The 18,249-nt window shown below is 26.0% G+C and overlaps 2 protein-coding genes across 3 annotated transcripts; one reads left to right on the plus strand and one right to left on the minus strand.

The window, feature by feature from the left end:
• Positions 1-75: 75 nt before the first annotated feature.
• Positions 76-5,271, minus strand: LOC145753004 (protein-lysine N-methyltransferase SMYD4-like). Its single transcript, XM_082569382.1, has 15 exons — positions 5,100-5,271; positions 4,877-4,997; positions 4,649-4,772; positions 4,457-4,544; positions 4,317-4,394; positions 4,055-4,173; positions 3,813-3,941; positions 3,052-3,580; positions 2,851-2,958; positions 2,546-2,667; positions 1,907-2,060; positions 1,300-1,487; positions 949-1,103; positions 606-729; positions 76-295 (listed from the first exon to the last, which is right to left on the minus strand). The coding sequence occupies exons 1-15, from the start codon at positions 5,263-5,265 to the stop codon at positions 140-142; spliced, it is 2,361 nt and encodes a 786-aa protein (XP_082425508.1). The 5' UTR covers positions 5,266-5,271; the 3' UTR covers positions 76-139.
• Positions 5,272-5,779: 508 nt separating this feature from the next.
• On the plus strand, positions 5,780-14,629 carry LOC145752182 (uncharacterized). Of its 2 annotated transcripts, XM_082568408.1 has the most exons (15): positions 5,780-5,929; positions 6,072-6,226; positions 6,666-6,843; positions 7,064-7,153; positions 7,244-7,304; positions 7,406-7,560; positions 7,877-8,137; positions 9,488-9,674; positions 10,066-10,160; positions 10,278-10,423; positions 10,585-10,608; positions 12,538-12,678; positions 12,845-12,943; positions 13,085-13,172; positions 13,468-14,629. In XM_082568408.1, the coding sequence occupies exons 1-15, from the start codon at positions 5,869-5,871 to the stop codon at positions 13,542-13,544; spliced, it is 1,818 nt and encodes a 605-aa protein (XP_082424534.1). In that variant the 5' UTR covers positions 5,780-5,868; the 3' UTR covers positions 13,545-14,629. The 2 variants fall into 2 exon arrangements, with proteins under 2 accessions (XP_082424534.1, XP_082424535.1); XM_082568409.1 differs by lacking the exon at positions 10,585-10,608.
• Positions 14,630-18,249: the final 3,620 nt, after the last annotated feature.

The following is an 18,249-nucleotide window of genomic DNA, read 5'->3' on the forward strand; positions in this document are numbered from 1 at the left end:
AACCGAAAACAAAATTGCAATTAAGTTATGTGAAAGCATTTGGCAAAAAAACAAATATTTTTAACTAGCATCATATACAATATAAATATACACTTCACCCACAAGAAAAGATATATAAATAAACTGGTGAAATTATTGTTCAATTGATCATATTTAATTTAATTCCACATTCAATTTGGCGTTCAACTTTTAGAGTATTTTTCCATTCAAGACTTCGGTTATCCAGATTTAGTTTTAAAGTTGGAAAACATTTGTTGAGATAAAATTGAGCTTGTTTGTAATCACAAATATGAACCTAAAAGTTAATATTATTTTTTTTAAATTAAACATAATATAAATGAATTTTTGTTTGTGTATATTGTTTCTCTTTATTTTAGTTAGAGTTACAAGTCAATTGCCTGCCCAACTGTCGACATTTTAATTGTTTTAATATGGTCGCAATTCTTAACTAATATTAGTCAGCAATAATTTACCTGAACACCACAAACAGCAGTTTTTCTTTTTTGAAGGACCTTTAAATTGGATACAAATATATACTGTCCACTAAAGTCCTCCTTCATATAAAGTTTATAAGTATAACTTTTATTAATTTTCACTTTACTTACTTGTAGTGTAGTAAGTTTAAAAAACTCGCGAGCAGCTTCAATACTTTTACTTCCAAATCTCATGCAAGTTATTTTAACACTTTGTTGAATATGGGGGATTGCTAACTTGAATTGCTCAGTTTCACTATAAACAAGTTGTTTTATGTTAAGAAGTTAAACATATTAAAAACTTTAAATTTCATTATCTAGAAAACTCTAACTTCAAATTTTAAATATTCAATTAACTTTGGTTAAACAAGTCTTAGGTTGAGGGTGATTAAGGGAACCTAAAAACATATATATTATATTCTTATTTACTTGAACTACAGATTGTTGTGAATATAAGACAAAATCAAACACTTACGTGTAACAAAACCCAATAAGATCATGGATAGAACCTAACGCTCGATGATTATGATACAAAATTCTCTTCAATTTTTCCAAGAATTTAAGTAATGTTATAATACAGGAAAAGAGATTTGTTTTCGACAACATGGTTCTTACTTCATTCATTTGATTCTGTAAACATAAATTAAAACTAAAGAGGCCTTTGGCATTTGTTTAACATAGAATCAATATGATAAGAGTCTTATACAGTATTTGGGCTTGAAGAGTACTTTTCCTTTATAGCCTTTATAACTTAATAACTTTAATAGCTCTACTATAAATCGTAAAAAAAAAGAAAATTAATAATTTTTGTTTAATAAAAACTGACCATTATATTAAAAAATTCATTATCAGCAGAAGTAAGATTGAGAGACTTTTTACATTTAACATCCAAACATATTCCAGTAATTTTTTTATTTTCCCCGGATTTACTTTCAGTAATCGCACAAGGACCACTACAGTATTTACATTTGTAAGCTGTGAACTGTTGCTGGTACGCTTGTAAATCACTATCACCTTTAATATGAACATTTCAAGAGTCAATTTTATATTTAAAGATGATATTATTATACAAAACAGTTTAATTTTTAAACTGAAATTGGTAAAGGTTATACTAGTCAAAAGCTGTTAAGGTCATACTAGTCAAGGTTATACTGGTAAAGGTTATACTAGTCAATAGATGTTAAGGTTATACTAGTCAATAGCTCAGCTTTTGTGTAGCATAATAATTGCTGTAACATTGTCACAACTCAGAACTAATATTTGTCTGTAGTAATTTAACCTGGCATCTTAAACAACATTTATAGTTTATTTTGTAGGCCTACAAATTGGACATACATATATACTTAAATATTTAATATATATATTGGCCCCTAAGCTCCATTATACATAGTAGGAAATAAAAATTTCAAGAACAACTTTAATAATAATGTTACCTGTGTTGTTGCCATTGCAAGCTGTACAATCACATTTAAAGTAATATTGAGTTTTTAACATATTCTGTCTCTCAGTGTAGGAATGTCCGGTTACACAAGGACCATAACAATGAAATATTTCATCATCTTTTTTCAGTTTGGTGGTTAACTTGACCTAACGATGGAAAGAAATAAAAATTTATATATATTCGAATAAGTTACTGTCCCTAGTTGATAGTTAGACCGGCAGTGTGGTGTAGTGGTAAGAACTCTTGCTACACCACACATGAGGTCGTGGGTTCAATTCCCACTGATCTCATGCTGTAGCGCCCATGAGTAAGGCGCTATAAACGGTATGAACTCCTGCTGAGCCAGCACTTAATCAGCAGCATAATTACCGGGCAATTATAGTCTCTATAATATCCCAAACTGCCACAGGTAACTCGAGACTGGGTCGGAGTAATTGATGTTACTCTATGTTTAAGTCGCGCAATCGACTTTCCCACATTAAGGATAAAGATATAAACAAAAAAAAAAAAAAAAGTTAGTGATAGTTTTTTACATCATTAATGGAAGATAATAAAGAAATTATAAGGTTCAAAACAATTTTTTTTTTTTAAATGTTATATATACTTTTTTTTACTATAAATATTAGCTTACCTTAACAGTGTTGCCGTGAAAGTTTACAAAAGTGTTTGGATCACAGCTGTGGTTTAAAAGACTGAGATTTGGAAACACTGCGCTTGCAATTCTCTTCTGAGTTACATTTGTTGAATGATTAGCTAAAAATTAAAATAGTAAAAAGTGTAATGAAGTTTTTGGTATTTTTATAAACTTGAACAACTCCTTTTCAGTTATATTTATTGAAAATTTTGTTTAAAGATTAAAGTTTTTTTTGCAAAACTTGTGATAAGAAAAATCGAAAAAAAGTTAAGCGAATAGAATCTTAAAAATTTTAAACTTACAACTTTTTTCTTCAACAGTTTGGAATATTGCTTGAGTGTTTGTTAAGAGTTGTAAAAGATGATGGTTTAGTAAATAAGTCAGCATTTCATGAAAGCTTCTAGGGGTTTCTAAACAGATAAAATGTATTAGTTCATATTTTTGTAAAATCAGGTAAAAAATTTGTACTTTTTCTTTTAAAGAAAATTGTTAAACTGTCGTACTAATGTGTATATCCTTGGTGTTGAGATCTTTTTCACTTTCATCAAAACTTTGACAAACTTCTTTAATATTTGATCTCATTTTCTCAATTTCAAAATCTTCTTGATTCATCCAAAAATTTAAACTCAATTTCTCGAAACAAGAACTTACAATATTTTGGATAAAAATCTTATTTTCAGTATCCTGTATTTCTTCGAAAACTTTACATTTTTTCACACACATTGTAACTATTTTTGCTAGGTACCAGGCCAAATGTAATGAATTAGTTTTGGTCTTTAAAGAAACATCTTCAGAGTGAGTTAATAGACTTAACACACTAATATAATCTTCATTGAAAATGTCATCAAAGTTTTGCTTTGGACATGATTCAAAGCTGGTTATAATTTTGTTTAAGATGAATTTAAAAACATTGTTTTTGGAACCATCATCAAATTGTGTTTTATTATTGTTGTTTGATTCATATTTTTTTTGTGTTAATTCATATGCAGCTTTTAATACAATTCGAAGTGAAAGAATGGCAAAAATATCAATCTAAAAAGTAAACAAATATAAAAACTTTAACATTATTCATATCAAACTAGTTCGTAATCCACTCTACCGTCTGGATTTTAATTGCCGTAATATAGGCCAAATTTAAAATTTTGCCTGTGACAAATTACCCATGCACCATACACAACACTTTTTATTTTGCAGACCTAAAAGTTTGACAATCATATGTAAATTATTCACTAAACGTTATTTTTTTAATAAAATAAAAGTTAACCTTGCTTATTAATGGCCAAATACTACACTCCAACCAATGATATTTTTTCCAAGCTAAATTTTTACAAATTTCATCACAAAATAAAGCAGAAGTGCAACCATAACATGGAATACCGGTAGCTCTACAATCCTGTACAATATAGTTGTTCAAATAAAAAATACAAATAAATTATATATTTTTATACTAACATCAACAGAAAAACATGTAATATATTTTAATGCTTTTACAGGATTTGGTTTTACCTTATAACAATAATTACAATAAGTATTCATAAACTCAAAGTTAAGAATCCCACAAAAACATTTTTCCTTAATTATCAAATCTCCCGCCTTTAAATCACTAGTTGCTTTCAAATGTCTTCCTACAGAAAAATAAAAAGCATTTTATATTTTAAAAAATAAGGCTTAGTAGATTCTATACACTTTTATTATTTACTAACTTAAAGTAGTATTTTTTTTTTTTTTTTTTAAAAACTTTGTATTTATTTTTAGTTTTAATTTTCACCTTTAGCTGGGTTTGAAAAGATTTTTACATCTGATGAAACTCCATTCTTCAACTTCTTTTTATTATTTAAAACTTTATCTAAAATAAAGTGCTCATTTATTTGGTTGAAAGTTTTGATTTAAAATTAAATACTTATATACCTTGATCTTTTAAGTTAACTTTTGGGCTCTTTTTTGATTTTTCCATTGTGCTTAACTTATCCAGCAAACTTTTTAGAATTTCCATTTCCTAAAAATTGTATTTTTTTTATTAAATTTTCAAAATATTAATTTGAATAAAAAATATTCTAGCAAAAAAATACAAAAAAATATTTAGCCAAAATAATAAATTACTTTGTTAAAAGTATTCTCATATTCTTGTGATGTTTCTGTAATTTCTTTAATAACTTCTTCACATTTTGAAAAGTTTTTTAAATGCCAATAAGACCAAGCTAATCTATTCATTAACTTGAAGTACCTAAAAAAATAATACTGAATTAATTTAAACAAACTACAAAAACATAGTAAAAATAAATTATACAAAGTTTTAGCTTTATTAGTTTGTTAAACTTATTTTTATACTTGTTTATATCAGTTTTTCCATTCTTAAATACTTGGGTAATATCAAGAACAGATTGTTCATAATTCTTTAATCTGAAATGAGCAGCTGAGCGATTAGCAAATGAAATTGAAACAGGAATTTCTATAACATAACAGAAAGACAATTTATTAGATTTAATCTGTTTGTTTATTAAAAATTAAATTATATTTTAAATTTTGAATATTATAATCAATAAAAACAAACCTTTGGAAGTTTCTGAATCCAGAACTGGAGCATAAATTAAACCGTTTGTGTAAGAGATTAACGCTTCATTATAACTTGATTTCTTAAAGTATTCGTTGCCAATTTCTCGTAATTCAAGATACTTACTTAACAATTTTTCATAGGTATCATATACAGAAGAAGACATATCTAAATAAAGCTTGTTAAATGGTTACTAGAAAGTGTTTTTATGAGTGTATTACTTCACTAAAACGTGTTTTTTTTTCAAAATCACATTTTCGTATTTCCACGTTGGGGATTTACCTAAATATAAGGATTCCAAGTTTTGCTTCAACCACAAAAAATTTATTAAAGTTGTTTGTAATTTATATTATTATTTATAGTTAGAAATATTTTTGTACTAAATTACGTTAAGATGTTTTTTTTGCAAGTTTGTGTTCGATTGAAATTGGGGTTAAAAGGGACACGCTTTTTATTTAGCACACTCTAGCGGAAGCTTTTTTAAAATTCCTTTTACTTGTTCTTTGTATTTATTTTATTTGCTTTTTTTGTATGAAAGTTTTAAGTAGTAAAAGTTGGTTTACTTAGTTATAGAGCAAATTAATAACATTTAATGAGTTCATTTACGTTAAAAACAGTGTATATGTAATTTATAATTTATTAAGACAGTTATTTTTTTTAATTAAAGCAGTATAATTTTATTTTACAGGCTAACAAGTCTTTTAATTAAAAAGTTATAAATTCGAACTGCTTTTTTTGTAAAGTCCGTGTTATATATTTAATTCCAAATATGCAGGAAGGGTGGAGTATAAAGTTTTATATTTTGTTATGCCTTTCAACATCAAAAATAGGTGAATTTTTATTCTGATATTTTTATAATCTAATAAACAGATAAACGTAAATAATGATAAAACGAAAGAACTTTTTTAAAACTTAATTTTTACTTTTTTTTATTTAAAAAAATAACATTATGTTTTATTTTTTCTGTTACAGTGCTTTCTGTTGATGTAATTGTGATTCAAAGTAAAACAGCAACATTACATTGCTATGATGCAAAGATAGCTTCACAATATACCGATTATTTTGTTGTAGTTAAATATAATGAAGTTGGTTCAACTGAAGAGTCTAAAGAAATTGCCAGATATCAGGTTAAAAAATATTTTTGCAAAATTAAGCATTTAATATAATAAGCATTTATTGGTAAACGACACTTATAATCTGGGAAGTCTGAAAAGTAGGGCAGTTTTCGATGAGATCTCGTGCGTGCAAGCGTAAATATTGGTGTGACCGCACGTGCATGCATATTAAAATTTTTGGTCTACGCATGCACGCATGATTTATGTTGGCGTATTTACGTTTAATTTTGCATTTACTGTTGCCAATTTTTGGCGTGCATTTTTTTCAACAAAAAAAATCTTGTTCGTGCACCCTGCCCTACTTTCTAGACTGGTAATCTGGAATACTGTCAACCTTCCTACATCAAAAATAAATATAAAAAAAAAATCATTTTTAGGTGCAAATATAAACATAGATAATTTTAAATTTTTAACATAGATTAATGTAAATAATTGGAAAATTTATTTTAAGCCAATGAAACAATCAACCCAAATTAAAGACATTCGATACGAATCCCGACTAGAGTTTTTATCGACAGGAGATATTGAAATAAAATTTGTGGATTTAAGAGATGAGGGAACTTATACCTGTATTGGACAATCTTTTGATGCACGAGAAAATCGAATTTCAAATAATATTGTGGTTTATGGTAAATAATTTTTAAATGTAACATGAGTTTAAAAAAAATAGATGATGCTATTTTTGTTGTTTATCTTTTCTTTTTTTAACAAAAGTATAAAATATGAAGCCCAGGTTACATTGATTTAAATATCCTTGCGTTTAAATAAGTAATTTAAGTTTATTTATAGTTCTTTTTTTTAAATGTAAATAATTATCTTTGTTTAAAAAAAGAATTTTAAATATTTCAGTTATGCCACGAATTGATGTGAAAAAATCAACCGAATCTTTAGTGGCTGGTGCGGGGTTAAGTAGTGCAGCAAAGTGTTCAGCTATTGGAGGTAAATTTAACTTTGAATTTGTAAATTTAAGTTTTAAACAGTTTTGAGGGTAAGTTTAAAGTTAGCATTAAATTAATTGTTTTATAATAGGAAAACCAGCAGCTATTGTAAATTGGAAAACAGACCGACATTTTGAATTTGAACAAGTAAAGTAAGTAACAAAATAAATCTTTACCAAAAATATAAAATACACAAAGTAAACCAAAATATTTCTACATAAATTTTATTTTAACAATAAAACTTTAATTCCAGGGAAAATAAAAGTGATTCTGCTGAACTGACGACAGTGGAGTCAACTTTACATATTAAACCAACAAAGTTTTACAACAACCAAGCTTTTTATTGCACAGTTTCACATCCTGCTTTACCTAATATTAACCAAACAGTTATTCTTCTAAATGTGACTTGTAAGTTTAAGGTTTTTTTAAGCAGTTTAAAATATCATTAAATTAAAAACAGAGAAAAAATATATACAAAATATACCCAGTAAATTTAAAGGTTCGTTACCTTGATATATTGACAAACCCAACTAAACTCTATTTTTTAAATCTAAATATTTTTTTTTAAATTGAGTTTTTATTGAAAATCCTAATCTCAATCATTTACTCAAGTTTAAACTTAAAAAATTTGAACAAAATTAAACTGATATTTATTGTAACTTTTCTATTACTTTCATTAATTCACAAGAACCTCAATAACAAAAAATATAATGTTTTTTTGTAGACCCCCCAGATCCACCAACAATCAAAGTTTCAGAAGATCACACGACTTTAACTTGTACATCAAATGGTAACCCCACCCCAACCATAACATGGACATTACCTCCCGGGGCACCTACCCCTTACATAGGACCCTCTGTAGTGTTAATCGACCCCCAGGACCCAAAAAGATATAACGATACTTATATTTGCACGGCTAAAAATGGAGTCCCACCAGATTTGAGCACAAATATAACAACAAGAGAAGCTTCGACTTATGTACAAAGTAAGTTGTACAAATATATCATTAAAGTGGAGTTTGGTAAAAAAAATGTTGTTAATGTAGGCAAAATTTGACAAAATTTGTTAGGGAGTCTAAATTTAAATAAACTGTCTAAGAATTTTGTTGTGAGATCATATAAGATGTTGTTGTTGGATATTAATATTTATATTATTAAAAAGTATATCCAAAAAAGGAAGTTTATTTATATAACCACAAAGAATATAAACAAGTATTCTCCATCGTTTCTGCCTAGCCAGGATATTTGGTTTTAAGCTTGGCTACCCACTGTCTATTAACAACCAGCCAACTGTGATATAAAATTTCTTTTATATTCTTTGTGAAATTTGTAGGGTTGTAAAATGGGTGTAATGTCAGTCCTGGTATTTGATTTGTTACCAAACTTTGGTTCTCTTTTTATTGTAATTGAAGAGGTGCTTGTTAGTAAATAGTTAAGGAGAATTGTTCTTTTGTTTTGTAATAGGAACTGAAAGTTGGTGATTTAATTCAATTCTCTTTTTCGGTTCTTGGTAAAGTGAAAGTAAGAACTTCTCGTATTTGTTATATAAAATTTCCCTTTTGCTTATTTACTTCCTTTTTTATTCTATTTAAATTTTAATTAGGGACTAATTTTTATAAGTTAAAATTCAAGTGATAACATATTTTAATTAACATGTAAAATATTCCCTTTTCTGTTTAAATGTAGTTCCATAAATATCTTTACATAGACATAAAAATGGTTTTATTTTAGGACAATGTCATTTTTTACGACAGAGTAAACATAAAAGTCATTATACGCTCACGTTTGAAATTTGTTTTTATTCTTTTTAGTGTACATAAAGCGTCATTCCCTTATTGAAACATATAAATAATATAAAATAAAGTCAGTTGGGTTGCATAGATTAAGTATGGATTAACACAATGTATTTATTGTCCTTAAAGTGCTTAAATATTAAAACTTAATTTAAGTTAAAGTTGAATTTTGTTAAAACTTTAAAAGTTTAACTACTTTACATTCAAATTTGTATTTTATGATTGTATAAGTGTAATAATGAACACAAGATTGCCTTTTAATGTACTAAACAGAACATAAGTTTCTTACTCTTTTTTTGCAAATGCTTTAGTCTAATAATAAACACAAAATAACGATTTATTTTTAAAGGCAAAATGAAAGTAATTTTTAATTATAGTGTTATACCATAGCTTTACTGATTAAGGTTATTACACTGTATTTGCTATAATTTTTGGCAGAACTTAATCAAAATATTCTTCTATGTTTAGCATTAGTAAACCATAAGTTTATATAAAAATGAATAACATTAAACACACAGGTAACAGCTTGTTTTTTTGTTGTAGTGGCGGACACAAGTAATACTGGGATGATTGTTGGAATTGTGATCGGTTGTCTTTTGTTCCTTGTACTTGTAGTTGGTCTTGTTTACTACTTTATCATCAGACCATCTAAGGGGAAAGATAGTGGACCTTATAAGGAGAGAGACGATGTACAACATTATCCTTATAATCTTGAACGAGAAGGTTCCAGGTAAATTTACTGGGTTTTTATTTTTTTGCATTTTTTAATAGGCTATTACATTTTGTGGGAAACTTTTATCAGCTTTCTTTTCTTTGAACTTTTGATTAATATTTTCTTGGTATCAAATACTAATCTTACAAATCAGAATTGAGTATTTATGGTATTTGTGGCTTTTGTTCTTCAACTTTAACCAATTAGTTTAATGGTGTAAATATATTATATTACTGGCTAAATAATCTACAATAATGTGGTAGCAACTGCAGTTTGGTAAACACTTTATTTTCAAAGTAAACAATCATTTCAAGTTGAAAAATTAATATTTAGTTATTTTGATAACAACTGTACCTAGGTTAACACTTTTTTTAAAAAAACAAATATTAATTTTAAAATTAATTTTTAGTTACGGAGGACGACCCCTGATTGAACACCAGAATTCAAGTTTAAATAAAAATCGACCCCCAAGTCCAAAAGGACCTCCACCTAATGAGGACAAAGGTAGAAAAAATTGAAGTTAAAAATTTTTTGATAAAGCAACATAAAATTCTTTTTTTTTTTTAAAAAAAATTTTAAATGAGAAAAAATTGTTAATTAAACTTGTAACTTTGGCAACAGACAACAAGGATGATGACTCAAGTGGGACAGACACAGACGAGGGAAATCACGATGTTGACGTTGAAGTGGGACCTGCCACGAACTTGAATGACCCTGACTTTGATGAAAGTCAAGGAATTACAAGTCGAGCTTCAGTAAATTTCCAGGTAATTTAGAAAGTAAAAATCCGTTGTTTTTTAACAGTTTCTGAATTAATAAAATCATTATTTTTATAACAGTTATTTTTAGTTTTCTTTTTTATATTTAATTTATTAAACTTTCTTTATTCATGTCTTAAGCTCTTAAATTAAAAATAAATAAATTGTAGCCGTATTGGAAGGAGACTTTGCAGGTTAGTTCATGTTTTAAAGCATGGATCAGTTTTTTTTATTTTCAGTGTTGTTTGGGATGCTTTTCGTTCAAAGTTTTTATTTATTTTATAATTTCTTTAAAGTTAAAAACAACTGGCAAAATGTAAGCCAGTTAAACATTCTAAAAGCACATTTTAAAACTTTTAAATAATTAATGGATAGTTTTTAAAAGTATTTGTAATTTTTTAATTGATTTGTTTAATTTAGTCATTGATTTCATGTGTAAATGGAATTTTAGTTACTTCAAATTTGCTACTAATAAGTAAGAATATGTTAAGTTTTTAGAAATTTTTGAATACTAAAAGAGTATTTTTTATTAAAAAATCATCCCAAGAAAGTAGACTAGATATAACATTTAGTTTGTTGATTTATTGCATTGTAAAATACTTTGACAATTAATTACCAACTATTTACGACTCCCATAAAAACACACTTGCTAATTTAAATGTGAATTTTAAACAAAAGAAAAATCAATAATCATAATACCCAACATGTAAGTTATTAACTTAACAATTTTTTTGATATTAACTCTAGGTTTGTTATATTAAATTTAATATTATAAGTATTAAAAATAAAAATCACATTTTTTTGTTTGTATTAAATTAAATAATAATAGTTTAATTTGTAGGTTGAAAAATTAATTATACGTTACCTTATTTGTATAAACTAAAGTTTTTAATTGAAATTATAATTTAGATTTAAAGTTACTGCCCCAGGCCTTTTGTATTGTCCATATACCTAACTACTAGTTAATTTTTATGTCTGGTGTTTAAATTCTAATAATAATCTGTAGAATATATTATTATAACATTAATTTGTGTATTGGAATTTTACTGAACAAAATTTGTTCGATTCTAAATTCAAAATAAATCTGTTTTAAATTTGAAATATTTTTATTTAACAATGGTTATTACATCACAATACACAACAATAAAACAACAATTGTTAATTTAATTTCATTGTTGTTGTAACTTAATTGTTGTCAGTTTGTATTATTATTCTAACAATGCCAGCTGAAAAGACAAAATTATAAAACAATAAACTGTAAAATATTAGGCAAAAAATAGGTAAAATTTATATTTGTTAAATAAAATATATATAAAAAAAATTAAGTAAAAAACTGAAAGATTGGATTGAAATTCAAAAGCACGAACACCATTGTTTTTTACATATTTGTTTTCTTTTATTATGTTCACAATTGATATTGTGAGAACAATGCACTGTTATTGAATTTTGGTTTAATCTTGATTCTAAGCACTATGTGAGTTCTCATTAAAACTAACTAAAGCCCGAGATTGTTAAATATTTAATAAGCTTTCATGCTTGCATTATTATTTCATGTTTTTCTACTATTTTATTATGTTTTAAAATGTATTCTTTTGTTCTATTATAAATTTATTGATTTTTAGAAAATAATTTTTTTTAATTTAAAAAAATATTTTTTTTAAATTTTTTTACCACGAAAAAATTAAATTTAAAAGAATTTGAAATTGATATGAAATTTATAAACATTATTATAAAGTAGTTTCTAGTATAAAGTGGTCATTTAATCAATAACAAAATATGTTAAGTTCAACTCTCATGGGTTTGTGGTTTGTTGAAAAGTTATTGAACTTCAAGTTTGTTATATTGAATAAAAGTTAAAGACAAAATGTTTTAAATTTTAATACATATAAGCAAATTGTAAAAGTTATATTTAAATTGTTCAATATCATAATTTGTTCATTTTATAGCTTGCAAATTTTTAAAATTTTATTTTGCAATTTTTTTATGTTTTAGTATGCTCATGGTTTTAGAAACTTAACTAAATTAAATTCTTATAACCTTGCCTCCATCATGTGTTTTCTCGTCGGTTTGATATTATTTTTGTAAAAACCTTATTTTTAATTTTTTTTTTTAATTTTTTGTAGGCACGAAGGAAGAGACCGAGTACCTCTCCTGGGAGCAGGAGGAGCAAGCACGAGGCACAGATGAGAAGGGATTCCCCTGTACAGAGACATAGTTCTAATCCTCGATATGATACTCCACCTGGAGAAGATTATGACAAAGATGTAAAATTTTATTAGTTATATGTTCAAAAATAAAATAAAAATATTAATTTTTTTAATTAAAGTCTTGTTTATACAGAAAAATTTATATAAAACAAATCCCTTTTTTTAAATTAAATTTATGTTTTTACTGTTTTTAAGTAATTTTTAAAAAGTTTTTTGTTTAAAGATCAATCCACTGGTTAAGCAAGATTATTCTGGTTACGAAGAGGATGGTTACAGGGACCAGTACAATCAACCACCAAACTATGGTTCAAGATATCAACAGGTCAGTTTAAATGGTTGTTAATAATATGGTGTAATTGTGCAATAAATGGTTCATAAAAATAATTAATAATGATCTTTAAAGATAATTTTTTTAAGCCGTTCCTAATATTGGTTTATTTTGTTAATTTTTATGTTACCACAGCAACAACAACCACCAAGAAGAACAGATAGTCTTCCTCAATATGAGCCCAAGTATAGTGAGATAGACCACACTGCTTATAAGAAAAATCGTGAGTATTGCCTCAGAGCTTTTTTAATGTTGGTTTTTACGTAACTTATTGTACTATTATAATATTTTCTACCTGTCGATGGCTTTTTAGTTAGCATGAATATTGATGTATTATAGTCACTACCCTTATTTTTCCACAATAATTTACCTACGCACCGCAAATGGCAGTTTTTTTAATTTTGTAGAGCTTTACATTGGACTTACATTTATGTGCATACTTATCTTCACTGAGCTCCATTATATGTAGATGTTTTTATATTAACTTGTTTGTTAAATTGCTTGTTATTTTTTTTTAGCCAATCCACCAAGACAGCCTTACAACGAACCTATTGAGTATGCTCAAATAAGACATGGATACTCACATGTAGTTTAAATATTACAATAAATTGGCCATAAAAATGGTTTAATTTTTACATGAGACTTTTAGATGACTTAAACTCATAAAGATCGAGCTGTTCACTATATAAAAAAAACGTTCTTTATGTAAATAGATCGTTTTTTACTTTTCTACAATTATAACAATTAGTAAATGTTGTTTTTACTATTAATTTGGTTAGGAAAATAATTTAAGTTAACAAAGCGCATTTCGTTTCTTTACACCAAGATGCTAATTAGTTAAAACTCCAATAACATTTTGAAACAATTTTTTTCCATTCATGTGTAAATATTTGGTTTATTTTTTTGGTATTTAGTACAATAACTTTAAAGTTTTTGTCATTAAAATTTAACTATAACTTTTGTTTGTTAAACTTTTTGTGCTATTTAAAAATACTGGTGCTACATAGTAAGTAATTCATATATATCAAACAATCCGAAAGTTTAAAAATATTTTATATTTGCAACTTGGATAACTAATATACAATTTCAGAAACTTTTTTACTTTATTATTTCTGTATATTTTTATATGTTCGTAGAAACGTTAGTTTCATATACCATATTATTGGTGCTATTTTTGTTAATTCTGTATATAGGTGCTTAATGGTTGTTTCGTTTTTCGTTTTTTAGGCTGGCATTTATGGTACATTAACTTTTGTAGTTTGGATAATACTAAAATACGGGGTGCGGGAAATAGTGAAACCACATGTGAACTTTAACAAAAAATCGCTGAATGCGGAAAAGTGTGGAATTTTTATACCTAATCTTTCCTTTTTGCTTTATAGTCGATATCGCATAACCCCTTATCCATTTATGTAAATACGACATTATTCAAGTTGCAAAAGTATAAAAATGCTGTTCCGTCCCGCATTCCGCGAATTTTTGTTAACGTTAACATACGAACCCGTATTTTAGTATTGTCCTGTAGTTTTATATAAAAACCATTTTTTCAATTTTGGTTCTTATTAATTATGTTTTTTTTTACGTTTTTTATACAATTTTTTTTTGATTAGCTTAACTTTTATAAGCTATAGCGTTTTGTAATTAGAAATTCTGTACATATTAATTTAAACTGCTTAATAAAAAAACATTATTGAAAATTTTGTGCTTACTTATTTTAGTTTAAAACACGGCCGCTTCAGGGCGTTGTTCGGCAATTTTAAAGAATTCTTCGTTTTTTTTTAACAAATTTAATACACTACAGATCTGTTTTATAAAAAAATAATAAAAATATATTTTTATGTTTAGTTAGTTTCTGTCCCATTTAGTTATAAATTTCATTATACAAATCTTTTAATAATCATTTACAAAAAGGTTCTTCAAAAAAATAAATATCGTAAAATTAACATAAACAATATGTTTTAATTTCGGCAAACATAAAAAAAAATATTAACCTACCATTAGATAAATAGTTAATATATATTTTGGGTCAGTAAAAATTTATATATATTAAGATTATCTATAAGGCTAGAGTTTATAAATATATATTTCTCAAAAACCAAATAAATAGAAACTTGGCAAAGACTTACAATTTAGCAAGTTCGTTGGAGGACCGTTAACTAAAAGTGATCTAAATTTCAATATTGAAATTTTTTAATAAACATAACACATTTAACTTTAATTTAAAACATTTTAAATTATCAATACTAGTTTAATTTTTAACTTAAATTTAAAACGAAAAAAGTTTCAAAAAAATCTAAAAATAAACATTTACAACAATATAATATTATTCTTCTCAACTGGGCAATGTGATGTCATAAGGGGTTATGCACAATAAGTCGTTATCAGAATGGATTAATATTACGTGAGAAGTTAGCAGCTGTTTTGTAAAAGACATTAAGTGCCATAGCAACGCTATTACGTCAATGCGTGTTCATTGATTATGTGCGTTGGAATGCAACTCAGCCGCATGGATAAGACCTCGTGAAAAAAAAGAATTTTTTGGGGGGTTTAGTCAAACTTAGGAGAACTTCTAATTATAGTTTGATTAAATATGATAGATTATGCGTAGGCGACGTAAAGATATTCAGATATTTGTGTTGTTTAAAATTTGATATTGAATTCTAGATAAGGTCAAGTCATAATCAACCTGTCAGCGTTCACTTGTCATTTACTATGACGTCATAGTTGTAATCAGCTGTTAGAACGTCAAAAACTTTGCAAGCGACCGAACACTAAATATAGAGAACCAAGAATAGATTAATTATTTAGGTAGAAAGAGTCGTCAAGCGTTTTTTTTTGTATTTTTAGATAAAAATTTAGATCTAAACTTTATTCACGATAAATTATTTAAAACTAATTAAAAATAAAATGTGATAATATTTATTGCCGCTTTATTTTTGTATTTTTATTAATATTTATATATTTTTTAAATAAAAATGTTTAAATTGCTCCATTTAATGTTAGATTTGTAATTTTTTATTGAAACTAATTGAGGATAAAGCGATAAAATAATAATTTGTTGTTCCAATTGTGACGTCAATCATTTTCTCGCAAAAACATCTGGTGACTTGCAAAACAAAATTTTTCGATTTTTTCTAAAAAAAAACTTTTCAGCAATTAGTTAAATATTAATTTGTTGATGTTTAAGTTGTGGCAAAGTTGTCAGATTGTAAATTTTACACAGAACTTGTCAGTTGTATGTGTGAGTTAAGATTTAATCCGAAAGAGGAACAAAAAATAAGTTTTTTTGTCGTATAAAAACTTGCAATATTTAAAGCATAATAAAAAATAGTAAATTAGTTTATAATTTTTAACTTATGTTTTAGTTAAATATATTTACATGCAAAATTAAAAAAAAGTGATTTATGTGATGTAGTCTAACTGTCTAATATGTTTAAAACTTGTAAATGCCCTAAATTTTTATTTTTAAATAAATGTTATGCTTGTTAAATAAAAATTATATATCAGCAATTTTTTTGTAAAAAATTTTAAGAATAAAATTTATTTTTAGCTTAAGACTGTAAGACATTGTTTATGTTTTCTAAATATATATATTGTTAAATGCATTTGATACTTTCTTATGTTTTGTGTTGTAGTGTGCAAATTTAAATTGAATTTTGTTTAAGTATTTTGTCATACCATAATACCTGCACGACCTTATTCTGTAAGTAATTATTTTGTTTATTGATTATTTGAGGTTTATACATTGAATTTTTTGAATTTAAGAATAATTATGAATTAAAATATTTATTTTTGGCCATAATCAAATAGATAAATGTAACATGTTTAATGTTTAAGCTTTTACTCGATTTATGATAAAAATTTATATATATATATATATAGTTAATTTTTTTAAGAATTTAAAAAATCTTAATTACAAATAAGTGTATATATAAAGTTACATTATTTTTGTTAAAAACTAGGCTTAATTGTTAAAAAAAACTTGGATTATTCTTAATTTAAAAATTGACCATGTGGGATTTAAGTGTCGCGTTAAACTGAATTTAAATCATGTGTTTTAATGTTTTGTTAAGAATAATTCAGGATATTTAATATGGAAGTGTTTAACAAAAATAGAGTAGTATAAACATAATTATCATCCTATATCACCAACTAATTTTCTATTTATAATTACCTGAATATTTTAAGTTTTAATTAGTCATGTTTCCTTAAAGGTTTAAAAGATTTGATGTTGTATTTTATATGTGGTTGTTAAAGTTTTAAAAAGTTTAAAAATTTGATTTAAATTTTAAGTTTTGAATTTTTTTATTTTTTTTATTATTTTTTATTTGTATCCTCAATGTGGGAAATACAAATTTACAGGCTGAACATAAAGTAACATAAGTTACCTAAAACCATTCTCAAAACGACTTTTGCAATGTTGATTAGTTGGGTTAAATTTATATATATAGAAAATACGTTTTTATTTATAAAATCCATTTCTTTCAAAAAACATTAAATTTTGGCATTATGGTATTGTGTAGGAAATCAAATTTACATATTATTTTTAAAAATTTTAAAAAGCCCAAGGTAACCCAATTATTATTATGTTACCTATAGTCATATTCGTCTATATAATTTGTTGATTATTTTGAAGTAGCCTATTTGACAAAGAATTGCGCAAAAAATCCTATTGCAAAAACTTTTAATTTTATTTGACAGTAAATTTACCACTGGATTAATATGCACCCCTGTTTTTATGGAAGTTAGACGCTTATGTATAGAGCAGGTATATATACCGCATTATTTTTCTTCTCCTTTGACTTTCCTTTTGAACGATAAAATTTTACCGCGGGCAAAATAAGGTGCGCGCCAAAAACGAAATTTTAAACTTGAATTTTTTGTTTACCGGAAAACTCTTTTAATTAATTATTAAAATAGTGGTTTTTGTAATATACTACAAGTGCAATTTAATGTGATAACCATACAATGTTTAAAATTTAAAAAAAAAATTTATATTTCTTAAAAAAAAAATTTTTATCACCCAAATTTTTTTAGTTTTTTTTTCCCCTGAAAATCGTTTTTTTTTTGCTGCTTACGCTAAACATGTTACGCATTGTTCACGCTACATAGAGAGAAAGAGAGAACGTCACGCAACAGAGCACACATTATGACGTACCGGAAACGTGACGTCAGCAGCCTGGCAGGGAAATGCCTTAGGCCAGAGTAGTAACGATATAGTGAGCGATATTGATCATAACGATAATTTGAAGAGCAGAATTTTCGAAGTGCGGGCAAGGTCAAATGAGGCTTTAAACATT

Source organism: Corella eumyota, chromosome 5 (assembly GCF_963082875.1).
Source record: "Corella eumyota chromosome 5, kaCorEumy4.1, whole genome shotgun sequence".
Classification (NCBI taxonomy): Eukaryota; Metazoa; Chordata; class Ascidiacea; order Phlebobranchia; family Corellidae; genus Corella; species Corella eumyota.